Genomic DNA, 25,227 nt, shown 5'->3' with positions numbered 1-25,227 from the left:
AACTTGGTGAATTTCTTCGTTTTGGAGGTGTGTGCGTTGGCTTCGGGCGTGACATGGGAGATGGAATGGGTATGGGGAGAAGGATGAAGGTACGTTTGTGTTGAAAACTTGAGGGGAGACTGGTTCTTTCATAGAACAAGTCCCCTCACTTTGGTTTAGCACACACTCCACCGCATTTACACTTAACACTATTACTTTTATATGAGGTCTGTGCATGATTGAGTAAATTCATATCACTCCCCAGTCACGAATCTCAAACACTTGTGGTATCAACTCTTGTCTTGGACTGCCTAATAGGGGCACCTCTTGGCGCCGAACGCCTAGTGACCTTTGACCTCTTGTTGTCAAAGGTCACCTTAACCGAAGTGCAAATGTTCCACGATACATACAATATACCCATAAATGGGAATTAGAGATGAGTAATGCGCAAAACCAATATTCAAGACAGAGAAGTCACCAAGTAGTAAATAAAAAGATTAATAATAAAGATATGTTGGTAATTCGACATTCTTTTAGAGGATAGTCAGCCATTCTTGGTGTACTACGTGTCGAGTCCTTTACATAATGATTTATATAAAGTTTTCGTATCTATAAACGAAAATGATAGGCCACTCTATCTAATTGGAAAAAAGGTAAGATTGTATAATTTGTTATGCATGCTTTCATATACTAAGCATTCTAAAATTCGGATTTCATACAGCTTTATATTTTATACCCGGTATGCTTAATTGCTGTATTTCAATCGTAATCCTAATTCTACTGCTATAAATTCACTAAGTTAACTGAGTTCGTAACCACAGATGTCTATATTAATTTGTAATAATAGCTTATTTACTCAAAAAATGCCGCTGTCGGGATTTATTCCCGACAATTATTGGTTTGACGGTTGCCAAGTTACCATATTTTTAGAGAATTTACAAGTTGATGTTTGGGTGGAACTTCTTAATTGAATGGATTTTAGTATAAATTGATAACCTTGTGTGCGCACATTTATTCTTTGTATGCGCTAGTTGTAAAACATACCCTACATGCGCACAGCTTTGACTTAACGTAGCTACGTCTTGTCCAAGTTTAACTCCCAGGCACTCGGGCATCCCTGCGTGCACATGCCTCGCCCACGCTTCTCTGGTCTATGGAGTGTAGACCTGAAGACACGTTTCTACACGATGATTGACAAACTGTGCAGTTACTGACAGATGGAGGTGGCTGAAGAAGACTTGCTGCTCATCACCTTCATTACACCATATCCATATGGCAGGTTTAAAAACCGTCATGGCCCTACGGAATTTGCTGCAGTGAGTGTTCCCTGCCTGCAAGTGATCTAGTTACAGGCATCCCTAGCTGGTTGTCAGCACTCCTGATGTGAAAAGGTTAGGAGAATACAGTTAGAATTAACAGAGACTGGGCTCAGGATGGAGACTTCAGTGTCATTCTTACCTTGATTAGCACCTCCATACGAAGGTGGTGTTGATGGATTAAAACAGGTAGCTGCTCAGTAGAACCCAAACTTACAGGTACTTGTCATATCTCTTAATTTCAAGGGGTATTGTGTCATGATTGAAGACAAAAAGGGAGTATTTGTAAATAACTTCACACTTCTAAACAAATACCTTACTGTTAGGTTAAAAGAATAATGAACATTTTAAGATGTATATTGACTTTTATTAAAACACAAATGCTTCTGTCCCACTCAGTTTATTCCTTAGATATAAAAATAGTCAACAGGTTTATATAGAATATCAATACCAACTTTTAATTTCAACATAAATATTCATATATATAAAATTAATTTAAAAGATCCACTTCACAAGAACCCAACACTTTCACTTGGAATTGCACATGAAACCTCTGTAACTGCTTTTATTGGGGAACACAGTACTTCCATTTTACATTCATGGGGTTAGGGAGAAGTACAAAGGAATATAGTATTAAACTGCAGTTCATGGGGACAAGAAGTACATAATGGGAATATCACATTATTCTGCACTACTTTATTTATAGTTAACTACAAGCAGATAAAACAGGTTTACAATGCAGGACACAGTGGAAGAGGTGCAACCATTGGAAACTGTCGCTTCAGTGAATTTACAATTCAATACATAAGGGGAAGATGATAGAGTAGGTGGTTACTGTGGAGTATTATTTATATAAAAAACTATTAGCATGTGTGATATTTTGAGAGTAGTTTTATAGTGGCAGGTGGGAGGGCTGTTTTACTGTTATGAGGTGGCCATGCAATAGGGGGGAATATCCTGTGTTTAGGCATATTTGTACTCTTTCAAAATGTTGTTGATGTCATTCCCTAGACTGTCGGGCCATGCAGTTCTGTCTCCCTTAGGAACACCATAGCTGGAATGGGGTTTTCCCACAAATTACTTATAGAGTATGTATTGTGTTGTTGGCATGCATGATTGTGTACAAAGCAGTCTTTCATAATGTGGTGTATAGTATGGGGTGAATTGTTACATCATGGACAGTTGTCTTTGATGTGGTCATCCAGCCTCTTCTGGTAACTGAAGAGCTGGATGGTGGCCACACTGCAGTCTGGCCAGGTGATTTTTTTCCTGGGGGGGGGGGGTTCAGAGGGATGTCAGGGGATCTGGCATGCAGCAATGTCTTGTCCTTCAGTTTGTTGATGGAGCAGTGGGCACTATTATTATGAATGTGCATATGGTGGCAGGTGCCTGGTGATTGTGGAGGAAAAAAAAAGTATATATTTACCTAATTGTACCTAACTGTAGTATACAGGAAAGGAGCAATGCTCATTGGGTCCCATCTCCTTTTCTCTAATTTTCTGTCACACCTAGACTTAAATTCATGTACTATTCCAGCTTTATATCCTTGATTTCCAATTATATTTACATTAGAACTCATGTATTGTTTGAGCTTGGGTTATATCACCTTCTAAGCTATTCCATGTATTTATGCATCTATATGGAAAACTGTATTTCTTCACATCCTTTAGACATTTGGTTTCTCTTAATTTGCTCCCATGACCTCTTAAAGCCTTCCCATCTTTAATCAGGTAATCTTGTCTGTGTGTGATACATATAAGTATTTGGTGTCTTGTTTGGTGTTTCTTGCCATGTAATGTATTTATTTACCTAGTTTTATTATACAGGAAGGGGAGCTATGCTCGTGGTAACCCATTTTTGTATCTCGCAAGATCAAGTTTGTTCTTAAATTCTTGTACAGTGAGACCTCTCATTAACGGACGTTAATTAGCTGTGTTTGTGGTGTTTTCGGTGTTTTTGGTGCTGTTGTTTAGTGCGTGCAATCACTATGCCACCCAAAAACCACTCCAAAACACCGAAAACACAGTGAAAACACTGCAAACACAGATAATTAACATCCGTTAATGAAAGGTCTCACTGTATTGTGTTTGCACACACTATTTCCTCATCCAAATTGTTCCCTATATCTATCACTGTGTAGGAAGCTGTTCTTTTTTAGGTCTCTTCTGTAGTTTTTTTTTTGAGTTTCATTGCATGTCCTCTTGTTTTTCCTCTGTCCCACTTTAATATGTCCTCTCTATCAAGGCATTCTTTTCCTTTTATAATTCTGTAGATGGTTAGTAGGTCCCCTCATTCTCTTCTTTGTACCAGGGTTGGCAATTCCAGTTCGGCCAGTCTTTGTTCATATGTCATGTTTGAAAGTGACCATTTTTGTCTTTGCTCTTTGTATTCTTTGTAATTTCCTTATATTCTTTTTTGTACTGGGTGACCATATCAACACTGCATATTCCAGTTTTGGCCTTATCAGTGTTTGTAATATTTTCTTATCCAGGTATTTAAATGCCACCTTTATTGATCTAAACAAATTGTATGTTTCTCTATTTTATTTATATGTTTATCTGGTGACATGTCTTTGGTGATGATTACTCCTAAGTCCCTTTCAGAATTTACTTTATTTACTTCTTTTCCATCAATTTTATACATGGGGGGTAGCCAAAAAGAAAAAGGCATAGAGACCACTCCCACCCATTCCATATCCTGTATATTCCACTCCCCCCACCCTCCTCCCTCCCTCTTATCTTGGCACCTCCTGGATGACGGGTCATCCCTGCATCCTGTCCAATTTTATACTGTCCTGTCTTGCTTTTTCCAAATTCAATTATACTGCACTTCTTGATGTTGAATTCTACCTCCCATCTCTTGCTCCACTCTGAGACTTTGTTCAGATCACTCTGCAATAAGTCACAGTCTATTTCGGAGTTTATTCTCTTTAATAATTTTGCATCATCTGGAAAGCAGTTCATGTAACTTTCATTGTCTTCATCCATGTCATTTAGATATATAGCGAACATGTAGTGGATGGGCTGTGTTTGTGAAGGCTGCAGCATTTGTGTGCCTCTCATGTCAAGGTGATCCTTGACTTTCAGGACTTTGAGGTTAGGGGCCCATGCAGGGCTTGCATAATTCATCACTGAGTGTATATATTGTTTGTATAATGTAGTGGTAGTTTCTTTATTTTGCCTGAATGTTGTATCATAATAGTGTCTATTGTGTTAATTTAATGCTGCAACATTCAACTAGCTTGAGCACCAATGCCATAAATTTAATGCTGCAGTAGTTGCCATAGCAGCTGCTTCTTAAAAAAGTTGCCTTGGCATGGTTTTCATATATTACCACAAGACATGACAATTGTATGCAGTAGTTGGATTCATTGAGAACACAGTTATATAGAATTTTGATGAGTTATAAATGTCTGCTCTACATTTCATGTTTTTACTGTCATGGGTAAATTTTTAGAGCCATCCACACACCCTTTGTTGGGGGAGAACTGGCAACACATTGTTTTCATCTTCTGGGTAAAAATTTGGCATTTTTAACACTATTTCTTTCATAATTTTTTTCCATTCATGAGGTATATAAATCTAGTAAGATGGTGTGCACATGCATAAAAATTATGGATATGGCCAATATCTTTTATAATATGTATGGAAAATGTGAACGAGAAGGAAAGAATACACTAAATTTATCTTACCCTGTCAACTCGCTTACCATAGGCCTATACGGCTCCCTGATCTCATACTGATAGAGGTCATGGATGCAGATATATTCAACTTTGAGTACACATTTTGTGCTCTACCTGCATTTTATGTTATCTTAGAACAAATGAAAAAAAAAATAAAAGATAAAAAATTGACTAATGCCTGCATGTATCTGAGCTATGCTGATAATGTATGGGTTAAGTGGGTTAAATTTAGGTGTGCATCTTGTCTTTATATTTGTGATGTGTTGTTTGAATGATATGGATGTAGTATATATTATGCCAAGATTCTCAGGTGTATTTATCTAATTGTATTTACCTAATTGTTGTACAGTAAGTCCTTGTTATATGGTACATATGCGTTCCTGAAAAGCTTACCGCAAATTGAAATTACCATATACCAAACCCATTATAACATGTAATTATAAGATATGTGTTCCAGCACGTCAAAAGTCACCCCTACAGACATGAAAATACATGAAAATAGTCACATAAGAAAATGTAAAGTACTGCACAAAAGAAATAAACAGAAAATGTTTTTATTTACCTTTCACTCGCCACGTATTCTATCAGATGATGTCCCTCCCGAGGCTAAGGGACAGTAAGGATCTCAGCCTTACTCATCTTTTGCTGAGTGGGCAGACGAAGATGAGGGTGAGGCAGGAGGCTGAAAACCATCAAACACTTTGTCATTTGCACTGTCGGGAGCAGATGTGGAAGGGCCAGCTGTAGCAGGTTTGGTTCATTTTTTTCATGTATTTTTCCTCATTTAGTTCTAGTTCAACCAATATGTGGTCACTTTTACTTATTGGTGTCTTATATTCAATCTTGTCCACTATTTCAGGTTCAGATGTGATTATTAGGTCCAGTCTCGATGGTTCTTCCGTATTTCTATACCTAGTATTCTCTTGAATCCATTGCATCATTGTATGTTCTATAATCATATCAAGTAGTACATTTCCCCATAGGTCGTCTCCACCCTTCACTGTCATCTCTTCCCAGCAGATTTCTTTACAATTAAAGTCACCCATTATAAGTATTCTTCCTCCATCTTCCATTATCTTATTTAGTGTTATCCTTGTGTCTTCTAACATACTTTTGTGTACTCTTTCTTCACGAAGGCGTTTTATGAGGCACATAATTTACTACAAACTTCCTGCTCTTCCCATCCCTGTCCTCCACTTCCATCATAATCATCTCTATTCTTTCCATATGTGACATTCCTCACATTTATATCCTTAGTTAGGAACATAATTCCACCCCCTTGTTTTACTTCTCTGTTTCTAATCCAATAATTATATGCACCATGTCCTACACTGTTGGATGGTAGTGGACCTTTCAATTTTGTCTCTGCAATTCCCATTATATCCTGTTCTTTTTCCTTCAGATAATCATTCAGTTTGTGCAAGCCTGTTATTAAGCCATCTATATTTGTGTAAGACACTTTTAATTTTCTGTTACTTCCATTGTGTTTTCCGTTTCCCTTCTCTTTTCCTCTACTATGAACCATTTCTTCACTTTCATATTCACTACTCTCCAATAGAATTTCTCTTTTTCTGTCTCTGTTCTTTTCTCATGTTTTCTTTAGCTTCTAGTCTTTTTGCTTTCTCATCCTCTCTTTCCTCTTCATTCATTTCTCTTTTTATCCATCTTTTTATATTGTTCACTGTCTGCTAGTTTCCCTGTTTTTGCTAAGATATTCTCTGCTGTTGTTTGTGACCTGAATTTAACCTTAATTGGTCTGGTCTTATCTGTATTGTATTTCCCGAGCCTATACATTTCTTCTATTTGTTTCCCTATTTCTGGTTCATCTTCTTGAACTACTAATATATTATTTACTTTTTCCTTTTCCTCCTTTATTCTTGTAGTCCTATTTAGATTATACTTCTCTTCCATCCCTAATATAATTATACATTTCTTTTTATCTGCTAAGTCTCTTACTATATTCTCCTTCTCCCTCATCACTTTAATAACTGTGTTTTCAGTTTGTTCTTTCATCTGCTGTTTCATTATACCTCTAAATTCAATTTTATTGTTCTCTTGCACTTTCTTCCAACCACTTACCTCTTTATTCTCTTTATTACTCCTCTTTAATTCCTCATTCTCTTCCTTTACTTCTCTTAACTATCTTTTTAATTCTATTATTTCTTTGGTTAGGTTTTGATTCTCCTTTAATTCTTCCAACTTATCAACTGGATTTAAGGTCAGGACTCACAAGAACTCCCAGTCTATCTCGCACTCAGTTTTCTCTAAAAACGTGTTATCTAAGCTATATCTGTTTTCGGGGTTGTGCAGCCCTATATTTAACATGCTGTACTTTGAGATATTGAAGTCCAAATGCCATTTCACCAACCATGTGAACAGTTTGTTAACATCATCCTGCAGAATCTCGGCGTCATCTGACCTAATTATGCATCCTATTTTAGTGTCATCTGCAAACTTACTAACATCACTATTAATCCCATTGTCCAAGTCATTTATGTACATAATGAACAAAAAGTGACCCAAAACCAAGCCCTGGTGAACACTAGAAACACTCCCCCATTGGAATTTTTACACCATTTATGGTGACCCACTGTTTTCTGTCACTGATCCAAGCTCTAATCAATTATAACACTTTTCCTCCTATGCCATGGGCTTTGATTTTTAGTAGTTTCTGGTGGGGCACCTTGTCTAATAATGTTTTGCTTAAGTCATGGTAAATAATATCATAACTATCATTGTTATCTAATGCCTTATGAATGCCATATGTCCAGGTAAAAAAAATAAAAGTGAAAATAGATACATACGTTTGTTATTGTTTTCAAAACAACGCTGTGTACTGCTTGGTCTACTCACTCGGTCTTGGTTAATCATGGATTATTAGCATTATTTCAAGTGACATTATGCCTCCTAAGCGTCCAGGAAGCCCTATTAAGGATGGTGACTAAGAGGGCTAGGAAAGCAATATCTTTAGATACTAAGTTGTCTGTGCTAAAGAAAAGTGACAAAGGAATGAGAGTGAAGGACATCACAAATTTGTTTGGCTTGGCTGCTACAACTATAGTGACTATTAAGAAAGAAATTTGTTTGTAAGAACCTATCTCGCATAATATGCGTTATGGGAAAAAAGTGCTCGATTTAAGTATATTTGATATACGAACGGTTTTTCAAGAACATAACTAGTTCGTAGAGGGAGTGTATTTGATAGTCTACTTTCTTCATCCCCACTGAAAATTGGATCGCAGTCAGATACCTTATCTAACCTCTCATTAGTTAATGCCAAGAGAAAATATATGTTAAATGCCTACTCATTTATTCCTCCAGTTTCATTGTGACATTTTCATAATTTTTTATTGGACTTTTTTTTTTTTTTTTTTTTTTTTTTTTCCCTTCCAGTAGAGATGAAAGAAGCCCTTTGATTTGGATTTCGCTTGTCTGACAACCTTAATTTCATAGTTATGTTTTGCTGTGTGCATATTCTTTTTTAACCAGTGTAGCCATATTATATTTGGATCTAAGGTGTGTTTCCCCATTTTTTATTCTTGTGTAAAGTTCTCTTTTTATTCCAATCTCATATTTCAGCCTGTCTCATCCATTTGGGAATATTACTCTTCTTCCATATTAACTTGAGGGGAATAAATATATTTTGTGGATTTAGAATTAAAGCTGTTAGGTTACTGTACATTTCATCCAAATCACTGACTGGGCTGTTTACCTCGTGCTTGTAAGTGACGTGACCCAAGGTATGCATATTACCCTCTGTGACCCAACTCCTGACCACGCTAATGACGTCTAGACTGACCATCTTAGCCCATCAAAGCCCCCTGGGCCAGTCTCATAAGTGACCAAATGTCTTAAATACCTTCGCATTTCATCCAAATTGACTCTCCTGAAGTCCAGTACTACAATATTATTCATATTACTTAATTCTTCCAAAATAATATTAAATCTTATTTCTGGATGATCAATAGAGCCTAGGATATCTCCCACTTATACGTTTATTATTAGGTGTTCATTATTAGTTAAAAGAGTATTCTCTAACCGTGTAGGATCAGTAATTATTTGTTTTAGGAAATTATCCTGCAACACATCTAAGAAATTTTGCACTTCCTGATCTACTAAAATTTCCCAGTCAATGTTTCTATAATTAAAATCTCCCATGATCACAACATTTTTTGCACTGGGAGGCCCTGTGAATTTAATGACTCAGGGGATCAGCCTGCTCAATGCTGAGGTTAAGAGGTCTATATAGGACACCAATAAGTTTCTTATTTTTGCCTATAATCTCCACCCAAATAGATTGTGCTATCCTATTCCTTTATTGAATTGTTGATGATACAGTTAATTGTATTTTTAACTAAAAGTGCAACTCCTCCCCCACTCTTGCCAACCCTGTCCTTGTGAAAAAGCTTATATCCTCCTATCTTGATTTCTGGAAGGAAATGTCTATCAGCCATATTGATCCAGGATTCAGTAATAGCTATAATATCAAATTTACAAAGGTGGAGCATGTCGACAGGAGACCTTTTAGTCCATAACTAGGTTGGATGTGAAAAATATATAATAATGATAAAAAGATAAAATAAAAATTAAAATAATGTAAATAATAATAGATAAAAATAAAGGCATAGGTATAGTTAATAATAAGCAGATAAATAGTAAATATTAATAGACATAAATAGTAATAAATGAAAATCAAGCAAATAAACAGGCAATTAATAACAAACTAATAAACAACAATAAAATAAATGACAGCCATTACTGCATCTTGCTTAGATATTTATCTAAATGAATCTTAAAGCTTTGAACTGAACTACGTCGCACTGCCTGTGCAGGAAGTTTATTCCATTCATTAGCTACATGGTTGGCAAAGTTGTTTCTCCCCACTTCCAAATTAAATCTATTTCCTCACCCCCCATCCCCCACCCACTCACCCTCATGCATCACAGCATCATCCATACACAACCCTTCTCCATTCCCCCTATCTTGTCCTCTCCCATCCTTCCTCAACAGATATTCCTCTCTTTTGTAATGCCCCTTTTGCCCCATCCATCCATCTCATACTAGGACGCCCCCTCATATTCACTCCTTCCACACTTCTTTTACTAATCTTCACTCATTCTTTCCATGTGCCCAAACCATCCTAATACTCTTTCATCAACCCTATCTCCCAGCTCCCTTTCCACCCCTGTTCTCCTCATTTCTCACTCTATCCAGCCTAGTAACCCCTATCATACTTCTCAGACATTTCCTCTCAAATACACACAAACTCCTTTCTTCCTCTCTTATGTTCCATGTTTCTGCCCCGTACAGTACTGTCAGCACAATCACTCCATCATATAACCTCCTCTTAGCATCCATTCCCAGATGTCTATTTCTCATTACACTTTTTAATCCACCAAGGCATTTACTCGCTTCTCACAATCTACATTCTACCTCCACCTCCACTCCCTTTCCTGCCACATTCACACCCAAGTATCTAAAACTATCTACTTTCTCCAGTCTCTCTCCCTTAATGCTCACTTACAGCCTGCTGTCACTCTCCCCCCTTATACATCTCATCCCCTTACTTTTGCCCACATTTATCTTCAGCTTCTTTCACACACCTTCTCAAAATGTCACTAAATTCCTCAATCCCTCCTTTGATCCTGCTACAAGTGCAGTGTCGTCAGCAAACAGCAACTGGCTTATTTCCCACTTTTCTCTATTTTTCTTTAACCATCTCCAACCCCTGACCCATTATCCTTGCATTCACCTCTCGCAATGATACTAGCCAATAGCTTAATGGTGCCTCTTTACTTTTGTGAATTGGTACCACATTAGCCTTTTCCAATTATGCAGCACTATTCCTTCTCTTAATGAACTTGCAAAAAGGCTGAATCTTGTCTGCAAGTTGTTCCCTACATCCTTTAAGTATCTGGTTTGAGATCCTGTCAAGCCACAAAGCTTTTCTCACATCCAGTGATCCTAAAAGACTGAGTACTTTCCTAATTTCTATATTCATCTTATAACCCCAAATTTTTGCTCACCTTGCCTTCTTCTAAGCTCTTCTTTGTGGCAGATTAGAAACTTTCATTTATTTCTGTCCAAACTGGAGCCTCCACCAATTAGCTTGGCAGTTCCTTCCATGTTTCAATTTACCATTGATAGACCTGTACTTATTTTGAGGGGGTTTTGCTCATAGTGAGGTGTTATGAGGAATGCAATTGAGGGACCATGGTTCTAGGAAGTTTGGTTATTGATTATTCATGTTGCATTTGGCTGACTTTGCTCAGGACAGCTCCCATGCCAGGTTAGGTTTTGGGAGGCTTTGTTTAGGGTACTATTTTTTTAGCCCCTTCTTTGTGTGGGGTGAGCAGATATCCTGAATAGAACTGGTCAGCTATGTAGGTTGCTGCCAAGCTGTGTTGTTTCTTAGTCCCACCATAGGACAACCATTGGGACTACACCATTTGCTGTGTGGGGTCATGACTAAGGGTTTCTTGATCACCAGCTCTTGCCCCTATCATCACCTGCTACCACAGAAGATTTTATTTATTTATTTTATTTATTTTTTTAGTTGGAAAAACGGATTGGAGTCGAGACAAGGGCCCTATGAGGAGGCAGTAAGACAGCAATTGGCTTTCCTTCAGCCTGCTCCTGGATTCTGTTCCATTATCTTGCTTTCCTCTTAGACAGGAGGCAAGATGAAAAGAGATGCAAGACCTTGAAACAGGATTCATAGCAGGTGGAAAAACCTAACCCTACACACATTTGTTTCCCTTTCATCTTAGCTCCTTGTGGGTGTAGGGCCAGCCCTGCCCACTGCCCAGGTCAGAGGCAATGCAAGATACAGCACATTCATAGTAGGACTTGACAGCCTAAGCTGGTTTACCCTCACTGTTTCATTTACATGGCAACCCTCTTTCCTCATCTCATGTATAAATAGAGAAGACAAGAAGAAATCCCTTCACACTGCATCCATCAACCTATCATCCATTTACAGCTGCTTTCCACACACACCTATGTCGTGCCTTCTCCCTCCCCTGTTCAAGAGGAATTCCCCTTTTACCCAAAGTCCCCTTCACCCCATCCATCTCATTCTTGGTCTTCCCTTCAGTTTCACTCCATCCACCCATCTTTTGCACTTATTTTTGCTAATCTTTTTTCTTTCCATGTGCCCAAACAATCCCAGAATTCTTTTGTGAACTCTATCTGCCAGTTCCCCTTCCATCCCCAGCCTCTTCCTCACTCTATCCATCCTAACATCCCCCCACCATACTTCTCACACACATTGAGATTTCTCCTTTCTGCCTCTCATACATTCCAAGTCTATGCCCCATACATCAGGCACAAAAACACCTTTATATACAGGGTCTAACAGATAAATCCGTACAAACTTTGAAGAGGTTTTAAGCACTTAAAAAGTAACATATGGCAATTCTGATTGTTTCCAGATACTTCCATTTGTCTAATAATTTAGCCAGTTGTATACTAGCACCGGTGCAATAAACATTAAGCAATGGAACAAGCCAAACGTTCAGCCATATGCGAACTTCGTCGCGCGGGTCACACTCCTAGTGCCATAATAAGGATGCTAAAATACTCCAGACAAACTGTTTACGATGTTTGTAAACGTTTTGATGAGACCGGCGAAGACCAACGAGCTGCTCACAAGCCCAGAAGGGGCAGAATTCTAACACCTCGCTTTTTAGCTGGTCTCAAGAGAAGTGTCAATGCAAATCCAGCCTTACCATTATCGACATTGGCAAAGAAGAGAGGTGTCAGCACAATGACAATTCACAGAGCATTAAAGAAATTGGGATTAACCTCATTCTCACAAGGAAAAAGACATCTTTTGACACGAAAAATGAAAGAAATCCGCTTGACCAGGTGCCAAAAGCTGTTGAACTGGATGAAGTCGAATGGCTCAGTCATCAAGTTTTTTCCGACGAGAAGATTTTCACGGTTGATGCGACTTTCAATAAGCGGAATGATCGCTGGATAGCCTCCTCATCCTCAGAGGTTCAACACAAGACAACGACGAAGAAACCAGCAAGTGTCATGGTGCTCTGTGTGGTGTCAACAGAGGGTCCCCTCAGTTGACACCACACAGAGCACTTCTTCAACAAGGAGAAAGTCAATGCCGTTGTCTATTGCAAAGTTCTAGAAGAGAAAATAATACCCTGGATGAAAGATAAGGCTAGTGGCAACCAGTTTGTCTTCCAACAAGACTCGGCTCCAGCCCACACAGCGAAGAGGACCACCAACCTTCTCGAAGGGTCAAATGTGCAGTTCTGGAACAAAGAGTTGTGGCCCTCAAATTCGCCAGACCTAAACCCTTTAGATTATTATTTTTGGGCGCGAATTGAGGCCAAGGCATGTGACAAGCCACACAGAAGTATAACAACCCTGAAGACAGACATCAAGAAGGCTGTGGGTTCATTATCAAAGTCTGAGATCATCAACGCTGTATCCAAGTTTCGTAAACGCGTTGAAAGCGTCATAACAGCTGAAGGTGGTTACATTGAATGAAATCATTGTTCTTGTTGCCTTTTCTAAATATACTGAAACTTTCATAACTCTGTTTATTATAACCCGAGATATTAATCTTAAAACATGTGATAAGAAGTTGTACGGATTTATCTGTTAGACCCTGTAGTCTTCTCTTTACATCCATCCCCAGATACTTTTTAAGGACTCTTTTCATTCTCCTCAAAACATTTACTAGCTTCCTTCACTACAGTTTACCTCCAGCCTCCCTCTATTCCCAACTACATATAACCCTAAATATTTAAAACTATTCACTTCCTCTAGCCTCTCTCCTTGAAGACTTGCTTCCAACTCATTACATCAGAAACATGAATGTTCTACTTTCCTACATTTTCTTTACAGTTGGGCATTCCTAGTCCCGAGTACAATTACATGAGGTCTGTATAATTGGAATGTACTCAAACATATCTATTTTTTATTTTAATCTAGAATAGATTGCCCAACCCCTCCCACTCTCACCCCAACATTTATCACACTAACCTACCCCATCCATCCATCTCATCCTAGGATGCCCCTCATATTCACTCCTTCCACACTTCTTTTACTAATCTTTCTTTACTCATTCTTTCCACGAGTCCAAACCATTTTAATACCCTTTCATTAACCCTGTCTCCCAGCTCCCTTTCCACCCCTGTTCTCCTCCTCATTTCTCACTATCTAGCTTAGTAACCCATATCATACTTCTCAGACACCTCATCTCAAACACATTTAAACTCCTCTCATGTTCCATGTTTCTGCCCCGTACAGTGCTGTTAGCACAATCACTCCTTCATATAACCTCCTCTTAGCATCCATTCCCAGATGTCTATTTCTCATTACACTTTTTAATCCACCATGGCATTTACTTGCTTTTCTCAATCTACATTCCACCTCCACCCACACTCCTCCCTTTCCTGCCACATCCACACACAAGTATCCAAAACCATCCACTTCCTCCAGTCTTTCACCCTTAATGCTCACTTCCAGCCTGCTGTCACTCTCTCCCCTTGTACATCTCATCACCTTACTTTTGCCCACATTTATCTTCAGCTTCCTTCTTTCACACACCTTCTCAAAGTCTGTCACTAACTTCCTCAATCCCTTCTCTGATCCTGCTACAAGCGCAGTGTCGTCAGCAAATAACAACTGGCTCACCTCTCACTTTTCTCTATATATACATATTCTATATAATGATAATTCTTTTGAAAAGTATATCATAAGCTTTTGAATTTATATTTGTTTTGGAATAAAGAAAAAAAATGGCAACTCCACACTATTTATTTTGACTTAATGGACACCGAGTACCATCATTAATATAATTAATATTGCACCATACTGGGAGTATCAATTCCCAGTACTACAGTACTGACTGCATAGTAATAGCCAATACTTTCAGGATGGTTTGGAGGCAATCGTACATAATTTGTCATGTTAGATTTTCAAATCTCTACCCAAAATGAAATGATAATACTTTTGTACAGCTGCTAACCCTCTTTTATGCCCTTCTCTTTGCTCTATCCTTTACAAATTCTATGACTACCTCTTCCTGATTCCCCTATGGTAGGGGGGGAAAGAATTCTGCCACTATATTCTCTTGCATGCCATAAAAGACTATTAAATGGCACAGAGGGTAGAGGTTGTGTAGATCAGATCTTTGTGGTAAGACAGATATGTGAGAAAGCTATAGGAAAGGGGAAGGATGTTTTTTGGGCTTTTATGGATCTGGAAAAGGCTTATGATAGGGTAGACAGAAAGGCACTGTGGGAGGTTATGCAGATTTATGGGATAGGAGGAAAGCTTTTGGGAGCTGTTAAGAGTTTTTATGAGAGTAGTAGAGCATGTGTTAGGATTGGAAATGGAGAGAGTGAGTGGTTTGAAGTAAAGGTGGGACTTCGTCAAGGATGCGTTATGTCGCCCTGGCTGTTCAACTTATACATGGATGGGGTGGTGCGAGAGGTGAATGCTAGGGTAGTGAGTCAGGGATTGGAGATGGTTAAAGAAAATGGAGAAAAGTGGGAGGTGAGCCAGCTGTTGTTTGCGGACGACACTGCGCTTGTGGCAGGGTCAGAGGAGGGATTGAGGAAGCTGGTGGCAGAGTTTGGGAGAGTATGTGATAGAAGAAAGCTAAAGATAAATGTGGGTAAAAGTAAGGTGATGAGATGTACAAGGGGTGAAAGTGGCAGTAGACTGGAAGTGAACATTAAGGGAGAGCGACTGGAGGAAGTGGATAGTTTTAGATACTTGGGTGCAAGTGTAGCAGGAAAAGGTGGAGTGAAGGTGGAGGTAGAATGTAGATTGAGAGAAGCGAGTAACTGCCTTGGTGGTTTAAAGAGTGTAATGAGGAATAGACATTTGGGAATGGATGCGAAGAGGAGACTGTATGAAGGAGTGATTGTGCCAACAGCACTGTATGGGGCAGAAACGTGGAACATAAGAGAAGAAGAGAGAAGGAGTTTGAATGTGTTTGAGATGAGGTGTCTGAGAAGTATGGTGGGGGTTACTAGGCTGGATAGAGTGAGAAATGAGGAGGTGAGGAGGAGAACAGGGGTGAAAAAGGATTTGGGAGATAGGGTTGATGAAAGAATATTAGGATGGTTTGGACACATGGAAAGAATGAGTGAAGAAAGACTAGTAAAAGAGGTATGGAAGGCAGATGTGGAGGGAGTGAACATGAGGGGACGTCCTAGGATGAGGTGGATGGATGGGGTGAAGGGGGCTTTGGGGAAGAGGGGAATGTCTGTTGAGGAAGGAAGGGAGAGGACGGAAGACAGAGGTGAGTGGAGAATGGTTGTATATGGATGATGTTGTGACTGCATGAGGAGGAATGGGCGGGGGGTAGTATGTGTGAGTAAATTTTGATGCAGCCTGAAGGGATTTCTCCCCGTCCTCGCCTTATATGCAAAGGGGGACGGAGAGGGGGGGTCGCCGATTAAATGAAGCGGCCTTGCTGTGGATGTACTGTGTCTTGCGACACTGCTTCTGACCCAGGGCGGTGGGCAGGGTGCAGGGATGACCCATCATCCAGGAGGTGCTCAGATGAGAGGAAGGGCGGGAGGGGTGTGGAGTGTATTTAGGGATGAAATGGGTGGGAGTGTTTTTATGCCTTTCCCTTTTTGGCTACCTCCCTTGGAAGGGGGAAAAAGCCTTGGTATATGTATGTATGTAAGTGGCACAGAACATGGTGACCATACATCCTCCACTGTGTATTTTCCTTCTACATAAAGCCAAGGCATAAAAGGGTCTGGGAGAACTTCAACCAGAACCCCAGTAATTGAGTCCTTAAATGCGAGTGGATGTTGTACAGATAAGAGTACAGTAAATGGAAGAAATTGGCAGCATGTTTGTGAGAAGGAAGGTGGACATGTGACCACTAAGCGGAACTAAGTAAAAAGAGAGGGGCAAGTGTGGTGAGGAGGATGTCAGGAAGGATAAGTGGGTGAGGAAGGGAAGGAGTTGGCTCTGCTGGGGTGATGAGAAAGGAAAATACATGATGGAGCAGAAAATTTTGTTTCACTATCCCCTTAAGATTAGGGGTAGTGTTATTGTTTGTGGGGATAAGTATCCAGTTTTTAAGTGTGCTGTCTCAAAGTGTATATGGGGTTAATTTTTTAGTAGTTTGTTGGCTGTTCTTTCCAGTGTCTTTCCCATATGTTTTGTATTGCAGATCAGAGTGCAGGGCAGAAGTCTCCTGTAGGCGGCAGGGGGGAGGTATCAGAGAGGACTTGTTACTTCCTGGGATGCTTTGTCAGCCTGTTCATTGTCAAGAATGCCAACATGAGAAGGCACCCACCAAAAGGATATAGACTAAAAGCAGGTAGAGACTTTCATGATCCATAAGTGGATTTTATAAATCAGTGGGTGATGAGAGTGGAGTGAGAAGAGCATCTTAAAGTAATTCTTGAATCAGAGATATATAGGGTGAGTTGCAAATGTATAAAACAACAAGGACAATAAAAAATTCAGCAGAGTGAGGAAAAGGGTGTGTGTGTTTATGCGTGGGGTGGGGGACTTCTGGAAGATTTGGACAAGATCTTAGCTAGTTTTACTTTTCAAAGGTTGACCATTTCATTCCATTACATTAACATGCCCACACATTGATATCTTACTATAACCTTTTAATTCTAATAAAATTTATCACTGTTTGGTTATCATTAATGAAATTGTTAAATCAATGTAACATACCTGTATGCATATATGGTGCACTAACCATGATACATAATAATTAAATGCATAAAATTATGTAAACTTTATATCATTCTATAAATATACAGTGTAATTACTAACATTAACATTGAAATACTAGAGCAATGGCTGAAACAATAAAATTGGATTCTTCCCTCAAGAATCATCAGTAACATTATTCAATCCTGACAACCATGAACCAATGAAACATCCAATAGTAAAACTGAATGGCCAACCCTTCCATTCAAAAAGAACCTTAAATATTTTGGGCCTCACTTTTGATGCTCACATGACATTTAGCCCACACATCAAAGATGTAATTGTGAAAATCAACAAGCAAATAAAGATGCTAAAATCAGTCACAAGCATAGGCTTAGGACAGTAGAAGGGAACACTTAATCAGATTTATAAACAACTCTTGGGAACTAAACTTGACTATGCTTCTGCAGCATGATTCTCAACAATTAGGGGAACATATACACCTTAAAACTATACAATAAAAAAGCATTAAGAATAATAACAGCATGAATTAAAATCATTCCAATAGAACACCTTCACAATGAAACAATAATCCTCTCATAGAACATGGCATTAAAATTATAGACGCACAACTCTATGCAGGAGCCCTTTATTTTATTCATTCATGTCATTTCATCACAAGAGTAAATCCTTGATTTATCAAACTAATTGGGGGGAGGCTTAGTCATTATAGCCAAAAATTCATACTATACATGCATACAAATTAAAATTTTCCATGCAGCAGCCTTCCATACCAAACCTTGCACAACACCTTGTTCATTATATCAGACAAATGGTCGTTATGTCTCACTAGGGTCAATATAGCTAAATTTTGGTATAACAATGGTTTGCTTTGAACAACCAAATGAAAACAAACTAAGCCAGCATACTACTCAAACATCTGCAACAACCTTCCAACTGCACCACACAACACATCCATAGAAAAATACATGAAAACTTAAATCACAATTCAAATAATGAATGTCTGATGATAATGAATAATCTGCATTAATAATGATAAATAATGAATAACCTGTCTTCAAAAAGGAGAGCATTTGTTTTTAGAAAGGTAAAGTGAGCAATAATTTGGGTTTAGAAAATATAAATGTTGAAGTGAATGAAGTGTTCAATCTTTTGGGATAATTAGATATGAGAAGAGATTCAGAACCTGGCAGGATCTCAAACTGGATACTTGAAGAATGTAAGGAACAACTGGTACACAAGACTCGTGTCTTAATGTGTATTCATTAAAAAGAAAGTAATAGTGCCACTGGACTGGAATGGGGATACCACTTCACAAAAGTTTAAGTAGAGAACACCAAATTACAGGGTCATGGACCAGCACATCAGTGAAGTTATGTGAAATGATCGTAAAAGATCAATAAGTCATCTTGAAAAGATGAACTTTCTTACAGACAAACAAGACAATATTTCTTCCTAAAGTTACTGATGAGCCAATCCAGTGCTGTTGTTGGTTACCTGGGAGCCATGGTTTTCTTTCAAGAAATCTGGGGCAACAGATTGATTGACTAAACACTTGAAATATTGGTAAAAATCAATGTTACTGAAAGGGGTGTCATTTGTATGTAAATATGCACTTAAACAATCTAGTATAGGTATGGTACAAAAACTAATCATGATGAACAATAAAACTGCAGAAAAATACAGTAACCCTTATATAACTGTAAAATATGTAAATATATTAATTGCACAATAAGATTGCTTTGCAGTAATGCTCAAATATTGACAAAAAATTACAAGGTTGTCTGGGAATGCCAACACAAGATGGCACCCAGCAAAAGGATATACCGTATATATTTGTGTATAGGTCACACCAATGGATAGGTTGCACTGCTAGTTTGTGGTTGACCCGCGGATAGGTCGCACTATAATCTGGCGATTTACAAGACCTATTCAAACATAAAAATTCAGATATTTATCTTTATTTCAAACCTTTAATCACAAAATTTTGAAATTTGAATGTGTAGATTGTCCAACTGTCACGTGTGCGCATAATTAAAAAAAAAAAAAAAAAAAAATCAACAGCATTTAACTGTCAACTGGGCACTATACAACAGTATAGAAGATAATTTCTTTAAGCTGATCTTTGTGTTTTCTCCATCCCCTCACTACCTTTTCTGAAACCCCAAACTCCCTTTCTGCAGATCTGTTTCCATGTTCTTCTGCATAATCCACCACTTTCAGCTTAAAACCTACTTCATAGCTCTTTCTCTTACCAGTACTCATGATTAGGGTTTGCAGTTATTAGGCCTAAAACTCTGTGTGATTTACCATAAATCTAACAGTACGGTAGGCCTAATGGAAGTTTACGAAAAAAAAAATTATTACGAAAATCATGTTTATTTAAGTTATGTTATGAGATGTTAAGTTATGCTGCAAAAACATAATTTGTGCACATATAGAAATGCAGCCACAAGTGAAACGGGTGATGTATGGTAATGTACGGTAAAAAAAAAAGGATCAATATCTCATTGCTATATAAACACTATAAAACATACTAAAGAGTTGGAAAAGCGAATATTTAAAAAAAAAATTGTAATTGATATATGATTTTCTAGCAGCAATAGTTCAGTTTAAAGCACTGAGTTGGTAGGAACCTTTGATATATATATACTATGCATACAAAAGGCTTGAAAAGCTTTCCGATATATATTGTGTGAACACCCACTAAAATTCAGTGTCATTGTCACATTGATATCACCAATTGCTGCAACTTCAGTGACAGAGTAGTGCTGACCCTCATTAATGTCGAGTGAATAGGTCGCAGCTCTGATTTTGGTGAAATATTTAGTTAAAGGAAAAAACAAAAAAAAAGTGCGACCTATACACGAGTATATATGGTACTTAAAGCAGGTAGACTTCAGTGATCTAAGGCAACACAACACTGTTAATCAAATTGGCAATGTTTGTATATTAACATGCACACAATAACCATTTTGCAGAATAACAAATGCAGGAAGCAGGAAATTACATTTCAGCATGGTAAACATTTTATATTATTTTATACTCATTCATTTATTCATCTTAATATTATTTTTTTTCTAAGCTATGCCTAAAATGTAAAAATATTTCTTTCAAATGCTAAGTTATGCCTAGAGCAGTATCACATTTTCTTTTATATTTGCACTTGCCTATCATAGTTGTTGTGGACTGTGTATTACAGTACTTCTACCCTTGTGAACAATCCTGTGATGCCATTGTATGTTATCTTGAATTCTGTGTATTGGTCTAGTTAGTTGAGGATATCTATGGTTTGCTTAGGAATTATGTCTTTTTTAAGAAGTTGTGAAGGAGGTAAGGGGGTTGACGGGTTTTGATCCTTCATCGAATACCATCACATTACAAGGATAAGCATAATTTTATTCTATATACCAGGTTTTTAATTTAGTTCATTATTTTTAGATTCCTTTGTATTTTTTTTACCTGGACTAGACAGGTGACAGATGACAACCACTTTGTCTTCTTTTGACTGCTGAGTTTTTAGTTTGATTTAGTTTTTCTTGTTTTTAGTTTTAACATAATCATACCTTTTTTTTTTATAGTGGTTTAACTTTCTAGTGTTATCCAGGGATATAAATAATAATAATACAAGGGGTGAGTTACTTTGAAGATGTTGGTGAAGGTACATGCATACATATACCAAAGGCTTTCCCCCTTAAAAGGGAGGTAGCCAAAAAACAAAGGCATAAAAACCACTCCCACCCATTCCATCCCTAATACACTCCACTCCCCTCCACCCTCTTCCCTCATTCTTATCTTGGCACCTCCTGGATGATGGGTCATCCCTGCATCTTGTCCACTGCCCCGGGTCAGAAGCAGTGTCTCAAGAAGGTGAAGGTAAAGACAAAATACAGACAAAACCTAACCCACACAAAACATTTACATTCACAAGTACAATCTTTTCTATACTTTGTTTCTTAGTACTCCACAATGAAGTGGCCATGATGTGGATGTGTTGTGTCTTGCTGCAGTGTTTCTGACCCAGGGCAGGGGGCAAGATGTAGGGACCAATGATGGGTACCTGCATCTGGTGGTCCTGTAAGATGGATAGCAAAGCTGCTACCCATTTTCAAAACCCATTAACCCCCTTACCTCCATCAGGAGGTGCAGCCCTAAGGGGTTTACACTCAGTCTCTGGACAGGGCCCAGGATCTCTCTATTAACTTCATATATATTTCTTGCATTTTTTTTCACACTTGGGGAGCTGACAACTGGTGATGGCTCTCCTCTTCCTACCACTTTAAGCTGGTGCCATAGAAAGAGTCCCACACTGACACAATACAGACAGCAGTCTCAAGTTTCTTCCCAGAGTGATCTGTGGGAGGTTTCTAGGACTGTTACCAGCCACTGTGAGGCTGCAGATTTTCCACTTAATACAGTGGTTCTCAACCTATCCATTCTGTGGATTACTCTACAGATAGTGAAAAGAATTTCAACATCAGGGGCTAGACATTGATACATACATACATATACCAAGGCTCTTTCCCCCTTACAAGGGAGGTAGCCAAAAAGAAAAAGGCATAAAATCATTCCCACTCATTCCATCCCTAAATACACTCCATTCCCCTCCACCCTCCCTCCCATCTTAGCACCTCCTGGATGACGGGTCATCCCTGCACCTTGTCCGCTGCCCTGGGTCAGAGACAGTGTCACAAGTCACAGCACATCCACAGCAAGGCCGCTGTGGATGTGCTGTGAATGGAGTGTATTTAGGGATGGAATGAGTGGGAATGATTTTATGCCTTTTTCTTTTTGGCTACCTCCCTTGTAAGGGGGAAAAAGCCTTGGTATATGTATGTATGTACAAGGGAGGTAAGGGGGAATATCTTGATTTTTTTTTTTTTTTACTTCAAATAATCTCACAAAATTGGTAAAAACTCTGATCAACTTAAGTTAGGTATCATTTTATACTTCAACAATTTTTTTTTTTTTTTGGTAGGAATTCTATTCTTCAACTTGGGGGGGGGGGGAAAGGGGGGGGGTCAGAAAAAAAAAAAAATTCCTTCGAAGACAAAATAAAAAATTTAAATAACTAATTCCTATAAAATGTAGATAGATATATGAACAAAATTTCAAAGATAAAATTTTCAAAGCAATTAAGTGAAAAATTAATTTTGAGGTCAAAAATATATATATATATATATTTTTGTAGCCACTACCATTCACCGAAATTTGATGAAATTTACAAAATAGCATCCCTTTACACTAACAAACAACATATCAAAATTTCAAGTCAACTGGATGAACCAGAAGCGAGATAAGAGCCCCAGGAGTTTTCGGGGGTGCCCCCCCCCCCCCTTTAAGTGTCGGTGCCATTTTCATTATGGATGATGATGTGAACATACATGGTCCAGTGTTACTTACATGTCTAAGAAGGGTTTTCTCTTCTCAACTGATGTACTGAGTACTTGGTGTGGTATCAAATTTATTGGTCTTAAAAGTAGTGTTTATTTTGTGATCAGTGTGTGCATTTGTTTCTGTATGGAGGGTGTAGATGACTGGCAGTATATTGTATGTTTGTACATGTGTTGATCTCTTGATATGACATAGTTTATCCCCACTACTTCATCATATGACATCACCCCCTCCTCATCCACTCAAAATAATTTGTGCAACAGATGAGAGGAACATCCCTTTGGACCACATCATCCCTTCATCTATTCAATTTCCTTCTATTTACTGATATTTTGCTTTCTCTCTTCTATGTTTGAAGGATATACCATGTGCATCCAAAGCTCCTATCATCCCATATACCCATCTTGGTCTTTCAACATATTAAAAATTTCTACTTCTTTACACACTCTCCTTGCTAACTTTTCCTAATTCATTCTTTCCACATACCTAAACCACCTTGGCATTCTCTGTTCTACCCTATCCAATAGCCCCTTCCCATACCAGTTCTCGGCAGTAATGGAACTATTCTAACAACTTTACCCATCAACACCAAAACCAATTCATTAACTGATACAGTCACTACATGGTCTATGAATTAGTAGACTGTATTAGATTGACTACTACTCAACACTAGCTGGTTAAAATGGTGGTTGTGTTACTAAAACTGTTCTAATCTGGTGAGAATGATGTGTGCGACATATTCTCAAACTCTTTGTAGATTCTGTGGAATGACTGAATTTAAACACACCAAGTGTTGACCCCACATGGCTGCACCTCCTGGAATGACAGGTTTTGTAGATGGGAGGCAGGAAGAAGATTCCAATGTCAATCTCATAGGACCACCTCATGCAGGTACCCGCCACTGGTCCCTTGAAGCAAGGAATATTTTCCATGGTAGAATTAGAGTACTGTCATCCCTCATTACCTTTGATTTCACTTTTAAACAGATTGCAAAACCACAACTTCAAACCACCCACTGTTCACTGCATCAAACACACACATGCAAATAATGATGGTGCAAAGTGCACAATAAATTAGTCCAGTACTGTTTACAGTATAAAAGGTGACATGTCAAGCTATTCTTATATTTTTGTTGTTGGCAGTGGTGATGCTGTGTTTGTAGCCAACGTGATGTCAGCGATAAAAGAGGAGGCAAGTGTTCATTTTTTTCTTTTCTTCTTCTTTAGTTATTTCACAAATAAAATGTAACCATGTGCATACAATATTTCTTTACTTAAACACAGTTTTGGGGGCTCAGGAATGTTCTTAAGGGGGGGGCACTAACATTCCATGGATTCTCACTATCCATGGATGTGTGTCTTATCTAACCCCTATGGATAATAAGGGATGGTTATCCTGTATTTTTTTGGATCAGCTTAAATTTTATGATCAAATTTTAAAAAAAATTGTAGAATTATAAATACAGAATAAGATTTCACTATAAAAAGTGTTATAACATACCAATTTCCAACAGAATAAGATGTTATAGAATAAACTCAAGTGAAAGATTTTAGGAGTCCATTTAAAACATGGTCTCTGTTTGAAGTCTGCAGGGGTGCTGGACCAAGAGCAACCAGGAGCCAAAAGTAAAATTTATATCATATGATATTCATCACACCAAAGGGGTTGAGGCAGAACTGCAGGGAAAAGGTAAAAGAGTGAGGTGCATCCAAAAAAAGTATTGCATTTTAAAGTTTGACATTCTGGGCATCTGAAAAAAATATCACCATCCTTTAGATGACTAGGTGAGACATACCAGTCACCAATACAGGCGGGTACATTATTCTCATAGTAAATATATGGATTCAACAACTCCAAATCCTTAAGGCTGCACCCCTACAAATAGGTCCATAGGTTGAGCACCAAGTCATTAGAAATTAGGAAACTTAAGGAGTTCCTGGAGATGAAATTCCTATATGTTTCTTCTTGACCAAGTCCTGAACTGTTGGTTTTGAACTTCTTGTTGTTAGATGGTGGGTAGCGCAGGAGAGGGATGGATCCAGGACAGCCAAGACACCACCAACTAAGTGCAGGGAACCAGTTACCAAAACCTGGAATTTCAAGGCCGCTATTTTTTACAATCCATAACTTACAATTCATTTATTTTTTACATTCCATAACTTACAA

The 25,227-nt window shown here is 38.3% G+C and overlaps 2 protein-coding genes across 5 annotated transcripts in view; one reads left to right on the top strand and one right to left on the bottom strand.

Moving 5' to 3' along the window:
- Positions 1 to 879: 879 nt before the first annotated feature.
- Positions 880 to 25,227, top strand: part of LOC143032902 (uncharacterized) — a 46,033-nt gene continuing 21,685 nt past the window's right edge. The window contains exons 1-3 of one of the 4 annotated variants that reach the window (XM_076198136.1): positions 884 to 1,295; positions 5,566 to 5,727; positions 17,150 to 19,724. In XM_076198136.1, the coding sequence (XP_076054251.1) occupies positions 1,197 to 1,295; positions 5,566 to 5,724 (258 nt within the window). In that variant the 5' untranslated portion in view covers positions 884 to 1,196 and the 3' untranslated portion in view covers positions 5,725 to 5,727; positions 17,150 to 19,724. Of the gene's footprint in view, positions 1,296 to 5,565; positions 5,728 to 17,149; positions 19,725 to 25,227 lie in introns of those variants that run through there. The other 3 variants (XM_076198137.1, XM_076198138.1, XM_076198135.1) reach the window with 3 other exon arrangements.
- The window catches only part of LOC143032900 (folylpolyglutamate synthase, mitochondrial-like), a 90,308-nt gene continuing 87,779 nt past the window's right edge, over positions 22,699 to 25,227 (bottom strand). Inside the window, exon 12 of the mRNA XM_076198134.1 lies at positions 22,699 to 25,151. Within this exon, the coding sequence (XP_076054249.1) occupies positions 24,987 to 25,151 (165 nt within the window). The 3' untranslated portion in view covers positions 22,699 to 24,986. The remainder of the gene's footprint in view (positions 25,152 to 25,227) is intronic.

This window comes from Oratosquilla oratoria, chromosome 14 (genome assembly GCF_046742065.1).
Source record: "Oratosquilla oratoria isolate Oo_2021 chromosome 14, ASM4674206v1, whole genome shotgun sequence".
Taxonomy (NCBI): Eukaryota; Metazoa; Arthropoda; class Malacostraca; order Stomatopoda; family Squillidae; genus Oratosquilla; species Oratosquilla oratoria.
This window is presented reverse-complemented; position numbering and strand designations above follow the sequence as displayed.